The 19,702-nt window shown below is 35.4% G+C and overlaps 1 protein-coding gene across 2 annotated transcripts in view; it reads left to right on the top strand.

The window, feature by feature from the left end:
* Positions 1-19,702, top strand: part of MAP4K5 (mitogen-activated protein kinase kinase kinase kinase 5) — a 103,133-nt gene that overhangs the window by 66,622 nt on the left and 16,809 nt on the right. The window contains exons 14-26 of one of the 2 annotated variants that reach the window (XM_045798738.2): positions 3,956-4,014; positions 5,003-5,070; positions 6,551-6,593; positions 7,220-7,430; positions 8,278-8,375; positions 8,574-8,615; positions 9,491-9,575; positions 13,055-13,134; positions 13,440-13,500; positions 16,332-16,334; positions 16,419-16,533; positions 16,898-16,956; positions 19,040-19,143. In XM_045798738.2, the coding sequence (XP_045654694.2) occupies positions 3,956-4,014; positions 5,003-5,070; positions 6,551-6,593; positions 7,220-7,430; positions 8,278-8,375; positions 8,574-8,615; positions 9,491-9,575; positions 13,055-13,134; positions 13,440-13,500; positions 16,332-16,334; positions 16,419-16,533; positions 16,898-16,956; positions 19,040-19,143 (1,028 nt within the window). The remainder of the gene's footprint in view (positions 1-3,955; positions 4,015-5,002; positions 5,071-6,550; positions 6,594-7,219; positions 7,431-8,277; positions 8,376-8,573; positions 8,616-9,490; positions 9,576-13,054; positions 13,135-13,439; positions 13,501-16,331; positions 16,335-16,418; positions 16,534-16,897; positions 16,957-19,039; positions 19,144-19,702) is intronic. The other variant, XM_045798775.2, reaches the window with a different exon arrangement.

Genomic DNA, 19,702 nt, shown 5'->3' with positions numbered 1-19,702 from the left:
ATATTTAGCAAAGCCTTCCTGATTATAAGATTACAAAAGAATTCTATTATTTTTCTTCTATTTTTACAGTTTTACTTTTTTAATATTTAAATCTTTGATACAAGATATTAATTTATTTGGTAAGAGGTATGAAGTATGGATTCACCTTCAGTTTCTTTTTAAATGACTACCCATTTGTCTAAATGCTAATTGTTAAAAACTTAATATTTTCACCAATGGAGTTGATATATCACCTTTATGATGTACTAAATGACCATATATATTTTTGGATTCTTTCCAGAAATTCTGTCATTGCATTAGTGTGTCTAGTCATGTGCCAATAACATAATTTGATTATTTTGTCTTTATAATACCTTTTAAAATCTGTTAGGACTAATCTCCCTCCTACTCCCCTCACTCCTCCCTCCCCACCCATACATATCTGTTGCTGTTCTTTGTTGTGATATTTGGCTGTTGTATTTTTCCACATAAACTTAAGAATCAGCTTATCTAGTTAAAAAAATTCTCAGTATTTGTACCGAGGTTTCATAAAAGTTCATGTATTAACTTGGGGAGAGTTGACCCCTTTATGATAGTCTGTCTTCTTAACTAAAATAGGCTTTTTCAGGGGTAAGTTCGAGACTTAGTTCTTCCTGAATTCCCAGGGTACTAATATCTTCATGGAGTAAGCTCTTTGTGCTTCAGTACCAGAAAAAAAATTGGTGAAGTTAAAGGTCATTTTATTGGTGACTTATCTTTACATTTTCTCAAGTCTTCTTTTGTGTCGATGAAGAACATTTTATAGCTTTGTTTTTATGTGTTTGTTTAATAGATTTTATATACACCTAGTTAGTTTTATTCTTAGTTTTTTGTTTCATTTTTTAAATTTGAACTGGTAACTTACACACAGTCAAATGCTTAGGTGCACTGTATAATGAATTTTTAAAAATGTATACACTCATGAAACTGCCACCCAGGTCAAAATATAGAGCATTATCAGAATCTCTGAAGGCCCCTTCTCTCGTGCTCCTTCACAATTAGCGCTCTTCTATCTTCCTATCCCCCTGCCCTTTCCGTTGCCCAGGCTCATCATTGTTCTGTTCTCTTGTCACCACAGATTGGTTTTTACCTTGATCTGGATCTTCAAATAAGTGGGATATACAATTTGCACCGTTTTTGCTTGGTTTCTTCTGCTCAACATTGTGTCCGTGAGAGTCATTCATGTCATGTGTAGCAATAGTTCATTGTTTTCACAGTAATATAATATTTTATTGTATGATTATAACACAATTTATCCATTCCTTGGTTGATGGGCATTTGATCTGTTGCCAGTTTTTGGCTATTATAACTAGTATAAGCATTTTTACTCTATTTTTAGTGGACATAAGTAATTATTATGGTCTTGGCCTAAGTCTAAGACCACCAAGGATGAATGTGTAGTCCAGCAAAGTCAGGTTTGTTGGCTCCACGCAATGAAGGAAAACACACACTAGAGGAACCATGGAACATCTCATTAAACAAAGGAAAAGAAGAGTTAGAGTGTTTTGGAAAGAGTAGAGTTCAAGTGAAATGTGACAGCTTAACACAAAAGAGAGAGATAAATGATACGGTGAATATCAGGTCTAATACTGTGAAAATTGACCCAGAGGTCTGTTTTTTTGGAAACTTGGAATGCTGTGTTTGGAAACCCGTTTATTTGAAGTTCTGTCTGTATTTTTCAATTGGTTATGGTTTCTATTCTCCTGCTTCTTCTCCAGTTATTTTTTAATTATTATCATATCTTGGACTGGTTGTGTCCTCTTTATTCTAAAGGGTGTTTAAAGAGTTAATTGACTGGTACATCAGCTTGATCCTTTTAAGGCTAATGTCAGGCTTTATCAGACTATTCAGCAAGCTCTTTCCTCTGGTTAGAAACTCGGCTGTCTTTCCTGACACTCTTTGATCACCAGAATCAACGTTTAGCTCACAGCACTCTCTTAGCTGTTCACGACATACTTTGTACAGTCTTGCTTTTTTTCCCCCCCTTAATGAGCAATTTAGTATTCAACCAAAGACAAAGAGATCTCTTGCCATATTTCTAGAGCTCCTTCATGTAGCTTTCTCATTTCTGGCACCCTGCCCTTCAATTTCCCACCACCTAAGCAGCCCTAATCTCCAGTCTTTGTTTCCTGCACCCAGTAAGACTGTTACGCTCTCTTTGGATTCCACATTCTTGTGCCCTAGTTTGGAAAGTGCCTCCAGAAGGAAAGCCAGAGTGAATGTGGATCTTACCACTATGGATTCCCTTCTCTTAAGGATTACAGCCTTGTGGGGTCTGTTATCCACTACCCCAAAATAATTACTTCGTATCGTTTGTACGCACATTGGTGTTACATGTATGTAGGTGTTTAAAGCAGAAAGATAAGTCCAATTCCTGTTACTTCATTATGGCTAGAACCTCCATCATCTTACAGACATACATGAGTACGTATAATAGAAGACCTCCCCATCTTTGGGTTTTCATAGGCCAAAGATGCACCCAAAGGGACTGTCAGTATTTTCTTTAAAACAAAACAAGTTGAGGTCCCATCTACCACATAAAACAACGATATTGGAGGCCATAGCATTTCTGTGCCATAAGTTACGGCTGCAATAATTTTAGAATAGTCATAAAGAATTTGATTTTTTTTAAGGAGTGATTTTCTTATGTTTTAAAACATCTTAAATGTTTATGAAACTCATGTTTTCTTGGAATTTCTTGTCTTGACATTTGCTTGATCTGTAATTCTTATTGTTAAAGTTAATAATGACATTTTCTCTTTCTTTTCTACACCTGCTTGCCTGCCAGTGTTTCTAGTTGTGATAAAAAAAAAATTTAGTTCAACTCTGTCTCAAATGAGTTGAAGTAGTGAATCAGAGTAGTGGTTTTTGAGTTAAGATATATTTTAATTATGTTAAGAAATAAGTCATTAATAAGTGAGAGCTTTTTATTTTAGGTTATTTTTGAAAAGTAGATACAATGTTTTATGAAATGTCTTTCAATCTTTTATTGAAAATTTTTATGACTGTTTTTGTTTAATGAATTATGTAAGTACTTTGTACTACTTTACAAATCTTTTTTAGGGATAAGAACAACTGGATCCTTTTTGAAAATGATTTTTTAATTTTTTTTTTTTTTTTTTTTTGCCAATATTGTATTTGGGGATCTTGCATCTCTATGATGCAGGTATGAATTTTGTTTCGTTTTGTTTTTTAGTCACATTAAATTTTACAATCTTAAATTTCTGTGTACTTTGGGGGGCACGTGGGTGGCTTAGTTGGTTAAGTGTCTGACTCTTAATGTCAGCTCAGGTCTTGATCTCAGCATCATGAGTTCAAGCTCCACGTTGGGCTCCATCCTACTTAAAAAAAAAATCCCCCCAAAACAACTGTGAGTAGAAAATAAGCCATCCTTTATGAGTAGATAATAAGCCATCCTTTTCTCTGTTTTAGAATATTTCCTGTAAGAGAAATTTGAGCAGGCCAAGTAAAATACACATTGAGCAAAATATATTAAATTTCCAAATACTACTGTAACATTTAATTTAAATACTGTTTGTTCTTTTTAGATAATTACAGCTAATTTGGGGAGGTTAATCCTTGCCATAAAGTTGTGGCCTTAGAACAGAGTCTGCAGCCTGGACAGGGAAGATTCTTAAAGTCTTTTTTCTTAGTCAAAGTCGATACTTTGATTAATTTTTTGAAATCTCTTATACACAAAAAGTGCTATTTAATTTCCTGATTCCAACCGAGAATTAAATAGAGTTGTTAAGAAGATACCAAATTGTTACCTTCTTTTGGTAAATATAAAAAGGGGTACTCTTGCAGTAAAAAATGAAAAGATTTTGTTTTTTCTTCTTTCTCCCTTCCCCTCTCCTCAGTACGAAGGCTTCTTGTTACATTCCTGAGACTAACCCTTTAAGATAGAGTTTGTGAATCTCTGTTACATGTTTTGCAGTTGACAAATTACAATTCGAACCTCCTCTGAGAAAAGAAACAGAAGCACGGGATGAAATGGTAGGAATTATTACTTTCAAAGTGCTTTACAAATTAAACTTTGAGAAAACTTATAGTTAGGTATACTTTGACTAAGGACCAAAGTTATATACTCTTCTAAGCAATAATTTTGATACTGCATTTCACACATTAAAGTTTGAAAAAAAGCTTAGAGTTAGATATGTTTTGACTAGCGTATAATGTTAATATGCCATTTTAACCATTCAGTTTGATCCTTCTGAGTCTTTGGAAGGGTTTACATGAAGTTATTAAATATATGAATTTCATGCTCAGCTTTACGCTCTCAGGATCTTTTTTCTTATCCACTCTTTAGGTTTAGAGTATATTTTTGCATTACCTTACTGGTTTTACTATTTATTTGTTAATATAGCTTCTTTTTTAACCATTGCTCTTATTTTGAGGTACTGTTTAAACCTTTCCTTATCTAAAAGGAAGTAAATAATAGAGCTGCCTAGATGTTATCTTAATATTTACTGTATTTTTCAGCTTTGGCAAAGTGTAATTTTTAGAGGAATTGTCTTCTGTTAATGGAGCTCTTCATTCTTAACATTTGGCAGCACTGTTCTTTTTACTGTATATATTGCTGTATATAGAATTCTCTATTTCCATGCCATTGGGCAAAGAATAGCACAGGAAGTTCATGATAGTTTAATAATATGTTGTTTAGTTTTCACACTAATGGATTAGTGATGCAGATAATTCAGAGTTATGTTTTTCTGTTTTATTTGGACTATAATAGCAATGGTAAAGACGGCTTGTCATTTGAAAGTATATTTAGTATGTTTAGGGAACTTCTTCAGTATAAGTCAACTGATAGTGAATCATTGACCTAAATATGTCAAATGACAGCAAATCTAGCTGGGGATTAAAAAATTGATTGAAAGCCAAGATGATTAACAATCATGACACTGAATATTTTCTTGAATCATTTAAGATGATTAATACCTGTTATAAGGGAACATTTTAAATTATTTTTTCACCTTCACAGGGAGTGTCATCAGACCCAAACTTTGTATTACAGTGGAATCCTTTTGTCGATGGTGCAAATACTGGGAAGTAAGTTGTTTTTTAACTTAATAACTATATTTTACTTGATTATATGAGAACAGTATTTAGAGGGAGTGGTTTATTCTAATAAGTTTTAATTTTTTAAGGAAATTGTGCTGTGCCTTTTATCAATGTAAAGCTTCTTTTTTTTTTTTTTTAAAGATTTTATTTATTTATTCGACAGAGATAGAGACAGCCAGTGAGAGAGGGAACACAAACAGGGGGAGTGGGAGAGGAAGAAGCAGGCTCATAGTGGAAGAGCCTGATGTGGGGCTTGATCCCAGAATGGCGGGATCACGCCCCGAGCCGAAGGCAGACGCTTAACTGCTGTGCCACCCAGGCGCCCCTCAATGTAAAGCTTCTGACTTTAATTACCAGAAGGCATTATGTGTTAATCATTAAGGTTTTTCGAGTTTTCTTCTTTAAATCAGAACTTAGTATGTGTAGTGTTAATTTACTGAAGGATGAGTTACATAATGTCATGGGAAGAAATACTATAGGAGGAGTCGAAAAGCCCCAATTCCATCTCTGCAGTGTAGTCTCTTCATATTCTAGACCTGTCTTCCCCCAACAACTAAATTACAGGCCAGCCTAAGTGTTCCAAGCCTGTTTGTGCATTGCAGTACCTCGAGAGGTCTTTGGAAATAGAGATTTCTGGGCCCTCCGCATTCAGCTTATAGGTCTGGGGTTGGCAAACTATGGCCTGTAAGCCACATCTGAGCCACTGCATATTTTTTGTATAGTCGACAAACTAGAATAGTATTTTGATTTTTTTAGTAGCTGAAAAAAAATCCAAAGAAGATTGATATTTAAAGAAGATTGATATTTTGTTACATGTGAAAATTACATGAACATTTCAGTGTTCATAAAGCTTTGTTGGAACACAACCATGCTTTCACGTTATAAAATGAAAAAAGCTATGGCTTTTATCTTTTTATATGGCTTTTTTTTTTAATATGGCTTTTATAACTTGAAAAAAGCTATGGCTGCTTTCACGTTATAACAAAAGTGTTATGTAGTTGTGAGCACTGTATAGACCAAAGTCTATAACATTTACTGTCTGGTCCTTCACAGAAGGTAAAGGTGATGCAGATGTCGCTGATGTGCGGCTCTCACTGAGGCAGCAAAGGGTTTGATGACACAGCCACTTAAATCTGTGGTTCACACTGACTTCCAGCTCCAAAATTCTGAATCTGTTCTACTACTACGTTTAATTCATTTTTATTACATACTGAATATGCAAAGCAAAACCCTAAAGTTAAAAAGACTTTGTATTCATTTTATGAAAATCTATTTTATAGTCCTGCTGATACAGTTTGACACGATGAGGTCTTAAGTTTTCCTGTAGGTTTTTAAAATACTCTTCAGCATGATCTAGTTGTCTTTTATATCCCCTGAATATAAACAGATTTTAATGCACATTTAATGGGGTCTCTGTTTTATGTTATCGTTTACCACCGTCTGAACTGCACGTTTCTCTTTGCGCTAGATCAACCTCCAGACGCGCAGTACCACCCCCCCTACCTCCTAAGGTGAGCTACTTGAAGTTTTTGAATAAACCCTTTTTTAAGTAATACAATAATTAAATTTAAAAAGTAATTTTATTGAATGTGCTCAAAATTCTCTTAAATATATTTTAGATAAATGCAGTTTTCTTTAAGAGGGGATTTCAAAGACGTAAAATATATATTAAAAAAATCATAAGAAATACAATATTTGGATAGCTATAAGAAAAAGGTAAAAATAAGTTCTACTCATTTGAGAGAAAACTGCATGGAGAGGAAATAGAGTTCATCATTTATAATCCTCATTCACTACTATAATTTGATATTTCAGTGGAGTCATACTTCATTAAGTCCTTGCTTGTTTCTATTTATTAAATATTTTGTGAATTGTTTATATAATTTTATCAGTTAAAATTATATCCGTTTTGATTGGGGGGTGATTAAAAAAAATCACATGCCAAGTTCTTAGTTGTGTTGGACAGTAATTCAACTCTTGTTTGCTTTGCTTACTTAGAGCAGTGATTGAATTATATAGACGAAAGAAAAAAAGACATATTCCCTTTCTCCTAAAGTCTTTGATGCATAATGATAATGGCGTGTTACTGTTTTGTATCTAAATTTATTAAAGCACTTTTGTGTCTTACTATCACTAGCCAAGGATAAACAGCTACCCTGAAGACAACCTCCTGGATGAAGAAAAGTCATCAACTGTAAAACGTTGCCCTGATACAGAGAACAGAGCTCCCCAATTTCTCAGAAGACAGAGTAGCCCAAGTTGTGGTCCTGTAGCTGAGACTTCCTCTATTGGTATGGCTAGCAGTATCAGCAGTCCTGGAGTACATACAGCTAGATACTGTGATCTGGGTAAATAAATCAAAGTGAAAACTGAAGAGAAAGCCATGGTCATATTTTCAAAGAATGTCTTCAGTCAATCTTACAACTATTTAAAGCTTTCTGAAGTTATTTTAAATTCCACATGGATGGGCTATACACAGATTCAGTGCAGTTCAATCCTAATTTGACCCCTTACTAAATATGATGGGGTCTAAGAATGCTGAATGGATGTTCCCACCCGTCAGAGGTTCCGGATTTGTAGCAGAAGGTACACCCACATACCCATAACATTGGACAAGACAGCGTGTATAAGTGTCTCAGACAATAATTATATGTAGTAAAAAGGAAAGATTTTTAGGAAGATAAGGATAGGGAATAGAAGGGGTGGGCCCTTGCAGAGTATTAAAGGACTTGGTTGAGCCTTCGTGAGGGAGAGCCAGTGCTGACAGGCATTCCTGGTGAGCAGGAAGGAATAAACAAATGTACTGAACCATGAAAATCTGGATCGTGTTGTAATGGTAGTCTAGTCTGAGAGAAGTGCGAGCTTTTGAAAGTCATGTACTGGGAGATAGGACTAGAAAGGTGGACTGAAGTCCACTTACGAAAGGCCTTGAATATCAGCATAGCATTCATTTAGCGTTTCTTTTTCTCCTAATATGGAAAGACATTTGGTGTTTTCATGAATTAGGACCACTGCTAACTATGCAGTGCTACCTCTGTAGAATCTAGGGAAGGGCACCAAAGACACTTTTACTGATCTGCCAGTGGAGAAGGATCACCCAAATGGTATACAAGTACTGGGGGAAAGGGAAAATTAGTTTTCATGGAGAGTACTTATTTGTGTGTTCATTCGGCTTTTAACCATGATTCTTTTTAGGAAATGGTGATGGTATTTCAAAACTGATTAGTGAAAATACAGAAGGATCAGCACAAGCACCACAGTTACCACGGAAGAAGGACAAGCGAGATTTCCCGGTGGGTATAACCGGCGTTTGGTGATTAATTGTTACTATTACCACGTCCATCATATAAGAGGCAGTGCCGTGTCTGTTTTGGTGGGCAGGGGGGCAAAGTCTGTTTAAGTCAAGAATTTGAATAACTGAAATTCCAAATGTATAGGGTTTTTTTAAGGCTTAAGAGATCTTATGGCATTAAAAATTATTTTTCCCACAGAAACCAGCCATCAATGGCCTTCCACCCACCCCAAAAGTGCTGGTAAGGAATATTTCTATGTAAACCACTTGCCAATTTCCATCTCTTTCGATGCAGCTGCAGATTTTTTATTTGCTGTCAAGTATCTTGAGCTATTGAAAGGAAGGAGTCACAAAATACAAAGGCATTAAATGTATTTTGATATACCATGGATCAAATCACGTACCCTAACTTGAGTGACTTGGTTAGAATTTGGAGAGTTTCACCTTTTGTAAATATGGCATTTGGGTTCTCAGATTAGCTTTCAAAGGCCAGTTTAACTTTAATGTGATAATAGTACTATGTTCTCTTCATAATGTGAGTTAAATATCTCTCTACCCCGAAGCCTTTTTCATATTGAACTATACGCAATGAAAAGGAACAGGGAAGCTTATGTTAATGCTTGTTCTGTGGCTCTTCAAGGTGGTTCAGCCAATTGTATGAATGGGATGCTTTATAAATTATACCTTCTTATTCAGTAAGTCTAATATGTAATGTAAATATTAGTCTTTTTGTCTATTTCACTATTATGGAGTTACACTGCAATCACAGTCCCTATGATATTGAGCAGAAATATCATCCATTGTTTCACATTCTTAAATGTTAGTCCTAAAGATAAGTGGTGACTTAAAATTCCTAAAATGTATCACTGACATATTGTAGATGTTTTGATGAATTTGATATTTTTGCCCTGAAATAGCAGATTACACAAAGGAAGAATAGGAGACTGTCTTGGTAGAAGGAGTTAAATGATACCAAAATAGGAATTTTGTTTTGTAATGAGACCATAAACATGCAATAAGAGTCAGTTTAGCATTTTGTAATAATCTTAGCTATTTTCTAAGACTACATAAAATTATCTAATTAAATAAGTCAATATTTCTTTCTTTGTAAATAAGATGGGAGCATGTTTTTCCAAAGTTTTTGATGGCTGCCCTTTGAAAATTAATTGTGCAACATCCTGGATACATCCTGATACAAAAGGTAAAATTTCTGAACTTTTATGTACATCTCTAATAAAATATTTGTTATGGAGAGGATCTTTATGGTCCGTGAACTGAGGTTGTTTACTTTAAAAATATGACTTCACAGACTAGGGCAGGTACCTGTAACAATCTAAATAAATAAAAGAGTTTTGGTTTAAGGTATTAGAATTTAGAGTATACAGGAAATGTTCTGATTAAAGTAGACCAAATAGTCATCCCAAGTGATTACAACCATAATTAGGAATTTTCTGTTCTATAAAAGGACAATACTAGGAGAATTGGTTAATTAATTAATAATTCAAATTATTCCAATAATCCAATAATTAATAATGTCCAATTAATTATATAACTAAATAATTAATAATAATTTCCTGATTTTGATCATTGTACTGTGGTTATGTAAGACCTTTTTTTTTTTTAGAGATGGACAGTGAAATAGGAATAAAGCGATATTGTGTTTGTAATTTTAATAGTTCAGGAAACAAAAAAATGTGTATATGGAGAGTGAAAAAAGGATAAAGCAAAAGTAGTAAATGTTAATATTGGTGGAATCTGTGTGAAGGAGGAGACATTCAGGAATTCTTTGTACTCTTAAAACTTTTCTGTAAATTTGAAATGATAGCAAAATAACAAACTTTATTTTTAAAAATTTATACTGTGTATTTTTAAAGTGAGAAATCCTAATAGAGGTAAAAATTTGGCATCAAACAGATCTGAGTTTGAATTCCTGCTCTGTCATTATTATATGACTGTGGAAAGATACTTAAAACCTTTGGTTCTCAGTGTGATCGTTTATAACATAAGTACTCTTTTTTTTAAGATTTATTTATCTGAGAGAGAAAGAGAAAGCGAGTGGGGTGAGGGTCAGATGGAGAGGAGAGAGAATCTTCGTGCAGGCTGAGCATGGAGCTGGACGTGGGGCTCCATCCCAGGCCCCTGAGATCATGACTTGAGCTGAAGGCAGACGCTTAACTGACTGAGCCATCCAGGTGCCCCTAACATAAGTACTCTTAATTCTCACCTTGTTGCAAGGAAAGAAGAAGCCTACCTACCTGAGTGTCCAGCAATTAGCAAACAGAGGTTAGGCGGTAAAGGGTGTTCAGGAAATGTTTCTTTCCGCTTTAACACGGTAATAAAGACAAGTTATGTAATTATCTGTTTTAAATGCTACTATTAGATAGTATAACAGAGAAAAAATATTTTTTTTTTATTTTAATAATGATTTTTTATTATATTATGTTAGTCACCATACAGTACATCCCCGGTTTTCGATGTAAGGCTCGATGATTCATTAGTTGTGTATAACACCCAGTGCACCATGCAAAGAAAAAAATATTTTTATCACTAAGGAAATGGGTCTTTTTTGTGTTTGTAACTTTTTATTTTGATATAATTTCAGACTTACAGAAAACTTAGAAAAATAATTCAGTGCAAGAAACTCCTCTATACTCAGAATCATCAGTTGTTTCCATTATCTACCTATGTGTGCATTTTTTTCTGAATTACTTGGGAGTGCTTCCCTATGCTTCATTTTGTAATTCCTAGGAATGAGAATTGTCTCTCACAAAGCCATGGTACAATTGTGAAGATTAGGAAATTTATCATTGATGTAGTCCACAGTCCATATTTATGTATTTTTTTAATTGAATTATAATTGACATTACAGTCCATATTGAAATTGTTTCAATAATATTCTTTTTTGTCTCCCGCTTCCTTTTTTACCCAGTCCAACAATATCCAATGCAAGACCACATGTTTCATTTAGCTACCACATCTCTTTAGTCTCCTCTAGTCTGGCACAGTTGCTCAACCTTCCTTTCTCTCTCTAGATCTTGACATTTTTGAAGCTATTTATTTTGTAGAATGTCCCTTAATTTGGGTTTGTCTGATGAGTCCTCACGCTGAGATCAGGTAATGAATTTTTGGTGGCAATATGAAAGAAGTGTTACTGTGCTCTTCTCAGCGCGTTTTATCAGAAGGCACATTCTATGAGCTTATCCAAATACCAGTGATATTAACATTGGCCAGCTGGTTAAGGTGGTATTCACTAGCTTTCTCCACTGTCAAGTTACTATTTTTCTGTTTCTAATTAATTAAATAATTACTTTCCTAAGCTGATTAATAAGTAGTATGGAATACATTGAGGCTATATAAATACCCTGTTGTTCGTTAGACCTTGACCAACTGGTTTTAGCATTTATTGATAGTCCACTGACAATCCATTGAGATCTATGGACAGTTTCCCTTCTTTCCCATTTATTTATGTACCTGTATTAGTTTGAACTTAGGAATTATTTTTTTTATTCAGTGAGATATGATCTACTATTGTGATTCATTTTAGCACTTAAATTGTCCCAGAATTTTTGAGCAGTGGGAGTTCGTATGTTCTATTTAACATTTGATCACTTCCTTACTTTCTGGCACAGCAAGATTTCTAGGCACATCTTACACTTTCCTTGCCCCAGAATTGGAATCAGCCTTTTCCAAGCAGCCCTGGTTCTTTTTAGTGGAAGGTAATATTTAGGAACCAAGATCTGGACACTAGGTGTGCTCATCGTTTCTGGTGTGTCATGATTTATAATTTCATTTTAATTTATAGTTTCCTTCTTCTAAGAGTATTTGAGATATGAGGCAAAAATATATAGCTGTGATGAAAAATCTTAAGACATAATAATTATGTTGAAAGGAAGGATTATATAAGTTAAGTAAGATAAAGCCAGTCGAAGCCTGGGTGTCTCAGTCGGTTAAGTGGCTGCTTTAGGCCCAGGTCATGATCCCAGCATCCTGGGATGAGTCCCGCATTGGACTCCTTGCTCAGCAGGGAGCCTGCTTCTCCCTCTGCTGGCCACTCCCCCTGCTTGTGCTCTTTCTTTCTCTCTCTCTGACAAATAAATAAAATATAACAAAATAAAAAGATAAAGCCAGAGTGAATGAGTAACAGAGAATAAATCTGCTTTTAAAAAATGAGATGGGGGGCGCCTGGGGTTGAGCCCTGCATTGGGAGCCTGCTTCTTCCTCTCCCACTCCCCCTGCTTGTGTTCCCTCTCTTGCTGGCTGTCCCTCTCTCTGTCAAACAAATAAAAAATAAAAAAAAAATGAGATCGGAATTGGAGAAAGAGGTAAAGAAGATGGCATGAATTTTAGAAAATAATTGTTCTTTGGCTGGGCGGGTGGCTATCTAATTCTCAGCACCATTATAAAGGGGCGCCTGGGTGGCTCAGTCTGTTAAGTGTCTAACTCTTGATTTTGGCTCAGGGCATGATCTCAGGGTCATGGGATCGAGCCCATCATCGGGCTCTGTGCTCAGTGTGAAGTCTGCTGGAGATTCTTCTTTTCCCTCTGCCCCTCTTCCCACTTGCACACTCTAAATAAATAAATAAAATCTTAAAAAAAAAGACCATTAAAGTATAAAGCCATTTTAGTGAATTATTTCAGAAAATGATAGCAAATTCTCATGATTTATTTCAACTATTTTAGATCAGTACATTATTTTTGGAACTGAAGATGGTATTTACACATTGAATCTCAATGAGCTACATGAGGCAACGATGGAACAGGTAATTTAGGAGTTTTAACTCGAGAAATTAGTTTGGGTATATTGAATAAAATAAATCTTTTAATTTTAAATAAATTTTTATGGGCCTCAGTTTTAATTTTTATGATTTAAATATTTAAGGAGGTGAAATTGTACTTTTTACATGTTCATGTTACAAGTTTTTTTTTTTTTTACTCTAAGGTTTTGGTAATTTACTAAAAGTTAGAAAACAGTGATTTTTATACTATTTCAGACTGTTGGAATTTGGAAGTTAAAGCATAAGGGAATGAAAATCGGAGAATTTTAATTATCTTTTTCTCTTTATAGTTATTTCCTCGGAAATGTACTTGGCTCTATGTTATCAATAATACTTTAATGTCATTATCAGGTATGTATATAACAAAAATAATAAAAGTAAACCATAGACAAGCAGAGAAATACAGGTTTTTTTAGTTGAAGTTATAGTTGACACAAAAGAAATGTAATTTTAATACACAGTATTTTTAAATGTTGTTACTTTGGGTAACTATAGTATAGTAACTTTGAGACTTGCGGATGTTTTCTACCAACTTAGAATGGAAAGAAACCTTGAGAAAGGACCTGTGTTTAGTTAAGGTAGCACTTCCCAAACTCGCCCAGGAGCTGAACACCTGAGGAATATCACAGTGATTGTCACCTGAGGCCAGCCCCTTCCGCTCAGACCCCTCCCCTGCCGACTACCCTAGCACCGTTCGCCTTCCATTGACAATTAACAGTTGAAGGGAGAGTACCAGAGGACGCAGCTGCTTCCTTTCTCTGTGATCTTGAACAAGTCACCCTCTCTCAGCCTCAGTTTCCTTAATTGTAAAATGAGGATGATGGTAACAATACCAGCCTCATGAGGCTGCCACGAAGATTAGATGAGATGACAGCGAGCACTTAGCTTCCACGGTGAGAGCTTACACAGGTGTTTGCTGATAACATTCGTATTATGGACCAGGTGCTATAGCCATTTTGGACATATGTTTTAAACTCTTATAAACAAGTGTATTCCAGAGCAGCCTCTTCTAATTGTGATTTTTGTGGGGTTTTTTTTTTTTTTTTTGGTTGTTGTTGGGGGGCAGGGTAGGTGGTATTTTGGGCTTTTTTTTTTCCCCAATCCGTACCTACCAAAACCTATTTTCTTACATTTTAGATGTGAGTGACTGCCTACAGGTTTGCTGCTCACTTTCATTCTGATACTAGAGTGTAAGGGCGTGCATTATTTCTGTCTCTTAATAACCCTAGTGCTATCACTATCAAAATAGCATTCACCCCTCTCTCTACTTGGAATAATTATTTTAGTATTTCTTAAATTTTTTTCAACTCTTCTTTATATGTGAGTATTATATCCGAGCTCTTATTTATGGTACTGTGTCAGGCTTTTTGGCATTAAGTGTACCTTTCAGCTATTTATGCTTTAAAGCATCAGTGCGCATACACAGCCTTACTGATAGGTGGATTATTACGAATTGTGGCCTAATTTAAGAAATGTCATTTTCATAATTTTAAGTATGTGTGTATAACTTGAACTCTTCCACTAACCATTGCCTAATAGAGATTCTTCAGAAATTTGTATATTTGAGCTGTTGACAGTGTTTACAAAAAGAACATATTATTTGATTATGCATAAATGACTTCTAAAAAGCTGGGGTCCTTGAAAAAGTACTTAATCACTTTGATTTTAATTATGCTTCCCCCAGTTTTTTTACTTGGTTTACCAAAATATTAATATATACTATTATAAAAATAAACCCAATTCTGTTTAACAATTCTGATATGCATACATATAAAATCACTTTCCTCTTACTCTCTTAACTGTTTTTATCCCTGCTCATAACTGCCTTTGGATATAAGCTTAAAAACCACATAGAATACATTTCATGTATTTATAAAATACCTCTAGGAAAACAGGGAAAAGTTAGCCTATAAATTAGTTATTTCCATATTCCAGTTAAAATGACCCATAAAACTGAATGCAGTTAAGTAGCAGAGCTCAGCAGGAGAAAACATTATTCTGCCTAAGGGTCTGCATTAGTGTGGACGTGCACACATACGTATCCACGTGTGTTTAGCTGCCTGGCTCCCTAACGTCCGGGGAATGGAGAGAAGAAGGCTGTGGTATGGTGTTAGGTAGAATGTTTGCATTCTAAGAAGATACAGGGAATTTTGTTGAGGATAAGACTCAATATTGTATCATAAAACTATATCATAGACAGCTGACACTTGAGTAATGCAGAGGTTAGGATTGCTGACCCCCGGAGCACTTGAAAATCCCTGTAATTTACAACTCCCAAAAACTGAAGTACTAATAGCCTGCTGTTGACTGGAAGCCTTATCAATACCGTAAACAGGTGATTGCCACATTTTTATATTTTATATGTATTATATACTGTATTCTTACAATAAAGTAAGCTAGAGAAAAGAATGTTATTAAGAAAATCATAAGGAAGAGAAAATACATTAACAGTACTGTACTGTACTTATTTTAAAAAGGTTCACATATGAGTAGACCCACAGCGTTCACACTTGATCTTAGCCAAAAGGCCGAGAAGCGATAGACCCACAGATTTCAAACTCATGTTCAAGGGTCAGCTGTATATTTATGTTTTCTGATAGTGTAATGATGAATACTTGTTTGTTGTTATAGTACCACACCGTGTATTAAGGACTCAATAGATGTTTCCCTTATCTCCCCCTGTGTAACACCTGTGGTTTTGATTATATGGAAATTGTAGCCCCGTTATCCTGGTATTATGGCATTTAATATCCGTTTGCTTTGCTCTTCTTAGTATTATAATCTGTTGTTATATTTAAGACTTCATTCACAATTTAGGCCAAGGTAATTTGATAAATTCTTGATAAATAGGTCTATCCCAGAGAGATAGTGTAACACAATTTTACAGAATTTCCCGTGTTACACTAAAATATTCACATGCACATCATTATAACTCAGTCCCTTGTACAACAATGTTTAATAGCTTTTTCCTTCTGTGTTGGCTTCATTAAGGGTTATATATATTCTGCCCAGAGCAGCTGTTCGTCAAAATATACATAATTCATGTGTTAGGAAACAGAATTATCTACCTTCTTAAACCTCTGTTATCTTTCCAAATGTATTAACTGGGTTTTTGTTTTTTGTTTTTTTGTATGTCTTTCTATTTTACTTGACTCTGAACATTTCTGGATTCCTTATTTTAGAAGGTAATTATGTTTTCTTTTGCTTGAAAATTCTTGTTTTTCTGCTGTAAAAGATTCCAATAAAAGTAACATGTTTCTCTTTTATAGGAAAAACCTTTCAACTCTACTCTCATAACCTGATAGCTTTGTTTGAACAAGCCAAAAAACCAGGATTAGCTGCCCATATTCAAACTCATAGGTTTCCAGACCGCATACTACCAAGGTACAAAATATTTTAATTCTGTTGGGAGTGAGGGGCCATTAGTATCTGTTTTTAAAATAGCCAGTTTTCCTTGCCCACTAAGAAACTTCCTTTGTTTTAATTCTGAAAGGTAGTTTACACTAAAGTGCACTTCATATACAATTCAAAAGATCGGTGTTTCCTTAGCTGACTGTCCAGGAGAACCACCTACAGAATCCCAGGCCCTGTCTCAGTCCTAGAGAACCAGGTAGTTTGGGGGTCAGAGTCTCTGATTGGTTGTGTAAAGCTCCTTGGCTGGCTCTGGTGCAGCCAGTCCGCAAATCATTGTCTGGGAGCCGCTGCGGTAGAGTACGTTTATATTGTCCTATGTTGTCCTATGTTGCAGAAAGTTCGCTTTAACAACAAAGATTCCTGATACAAAAGGCTGCCACAAATGTTGCATAGGTGAGTAAATGCTACTTCTCCCTAGATGATTAGAGCTTTTAGCATTTGTACAATTCTTTAACACTATGGAGAGTCGTATAGTATCAAATAGGAAGGAAGGTGGGCTTTATATTTGTTTTCAATAAGTAGTTAAGAGGCCACTGAAGCACAAGACTGTGTGGCAGGACATGGCATAAAAATGCTTGCGGAGATAATAGACCTAATGCCTTCTCAGAGCATAGGGTTCCTAGAGGTTTTAAACCGTATTTCCCTGAGGCTGTATCTCTGCTAATACCCTAGATTACCATTTATTACTCACCATTTATTTACCACTTGCATTTATGTAACCATTACTGCTTAGTGCTGTACGAACATTATTATAGGGGGTTAGCTAACTTTGAAGTTAGAGGGAACAGTCCACGCAAGACCACCCTCACTTCTGACACCAATTGCAAGTTTGGGGGACTTCCAAAACCGCACTCATGTTAAAAAATTCTCTAGAAGGACTCAGAACTCACTGAAAGTGGTTCTACTCATAGTTACGATCTATTACAGGGAAGGGATAAAAATTAAAATCAGCCAAGAGAAGATGGGCATAAGGCAGAGTCTAGGAGTAGCACCAAACATAGAGCTTCTGTTGTCCTCTCCCCATGGAGTAATGGACAGTGTTACTTTTCTGGCAGTGATGTGTGATGATACACATGGAGCATTGCCATCCAGGGGCCATACTCCAGCCTTGATACTCAGGAGTTTTTATTAGGGCTCCGTCACAGAGGCGTGATTGTTCCCACGGCTGACCTCAATATCCAGTCCCTCTGAAGGTCATTTGATACTGCATGACCCAAAGCCCCAAATCATATTGTTGGTCTTTTTGGCATGACTGTCCTTCCCCTAAGAATGTCCAGTGTTGCAGGCCCCCACTCTAAATCCTGTTGCTGGACTATTCAGTGACCCAAGGCCCCAGGCAAACAAAGACACTCCTACCAAACGTGACATTCCTGAGGCTTAGAGATTACCTCCCAAAAGAGGGGACAGAGGCCAGACTTCTTTTGGAGCAAGGTTAAACTTTTTACTATATAATTACTTTACCTCTTTTAAACCTCAAACAACCCCATGATATTTGTTATGTTGCTAGAAAGAAACAGAACCTGGGATCAGACCCAGTCCATGACTTCAGATCCTGGGATCTTAACGTCCTGTTTAATTCTGTTTATTGAAGCAGTGAGCTTATTCCTTGATGTTCATGCTGCACAGTTCCATAGGACTTTCTTAGTTATAAACAAATTTCATTAACATTTTTCTAGGGAGAATCAGGTCCATATCTGTTATCAGATTCCCAAGATCTATGACTCAAGAGAGGTCTAGAGGCTTACAATCTAAGATATAAACTCATACATATATTAAGATACAGCTTATTTGGAAATAACTACTCTTATTAATAATCAGTATACATAATTGTTGATGGGAGTCAAGTTGGGGAGAAGGAAAGACCAATTATGAGTTTTTGTAGATTTGAGTCAAGAAAGTTACATCTTTAGTAAAATGTAAAATAGTTATTTTCATCTTGCCTAAGTAAACTATACCAAAAATGAAATCATAGATTTCAGTTGCTTCCTAGCTTTCTGTTTAAGTCAATTTACTTAAAAAACCACTCTTTAGGTTGCATACTAGTTTAGGTGTTTTAGTGCTTAAAATACTGTCCCTTGTAGAAGGTTCTTATGCTTAACAACCTACTCTATTAAAGATGTTTAGAAGTAATTGTATATAATTTAAAATTAAGAAAGTGAAAAGGAAAGGGTAACAAAGCCAAAAGAAAAGACATCATTTTTCTTACTCTTATCATCTTCGTGAACAGAAACAATCCTTTTTCTTTATCAGCTAAATAATCACTTCTGATAGTTTCTTCTTCCGTCCATATTGTGGTATCATGGCAAGCCACATTTCATTGTTTTTCCCATGCATCAGCACTGCCTTTGTAAGGAAAGTGAGTTAGCTCTTAGATGAGCATAACTTAGATGTTGCTTTAATGAACTAAACTAATTATGTTTTCATATCAAGGTATTCATTGTTTTGGTTGTGTCGGTTTTGCTTTGTTTCTTTCCAGTCAGAAACCCTTACACAGGACATAAATACCTCTGTGGAGCTTTACAATCTGGAATTGTTTTACTTCAGTGGTATGAGCCAATGCAGAAATTCATGTTGATAAAGGTATATATTACTTTGTTTACAGTTTTCTTCCTTAGAAAACACTAGTGTATAACTGAAGCTAAAATTATATGATCTCGGGTGCCTTGGTGGCTCAGTCCGTTGAGTATCTGGCTCTTGATTTCAGCTCAGGTCACGATCTCAGGGTCATGAGATCGAGCCCCATGTTGGGCTCCGTGCTGAGCATAGAGCCTACTTAAGATTCTCTCTCTCTCTTGCGCATCCATCTCCCCCCTCCTCTCTCCCTCTCTAAAAAATAAAATAAAAATTAAATGTTTAAAATTAGTATGATCTCAGTGCTATTATCTAGGGTCCACACATTTATAATTATTTATGGGTGTTTTCTTGGTTTAGGGGTTTTTGTATTCTTGTGAAGGTTTCCTCTTTAACTTATGTTAATAAACTTACAGAAGCAGCACAGCCACTAAGATGAATCTGGCCAATTCTCTGAAACATATTTTTATAGAAAACTCAACCTTATCATGATCATTTTAGAGGTAGTCCTTTTTTAGAAGGAGATCAATCAAGGAGAAAACGAAAGCCTTGGTGTTGGCTTTATTCA

This window comes from Ursus americanus, chromosome 35 (genome assembly GCF_024610735.1).
Source record: "Ursus americanus isolate L20-20 chromosome 35, mUrsAme1.1.p, whole genome shotgun sequence".
Taxonomy (NCBI): Eukaryota; Metazoa; Chordata; class Mammalia; order Carnivora; family Ursidae; genus Ursus; species Ursus americanus.
The sequence above is the reverse complement of the archived record's forward strand: the minus strand, read 5'-3'. Positions and strand labels throughout refer to the sequence as shown.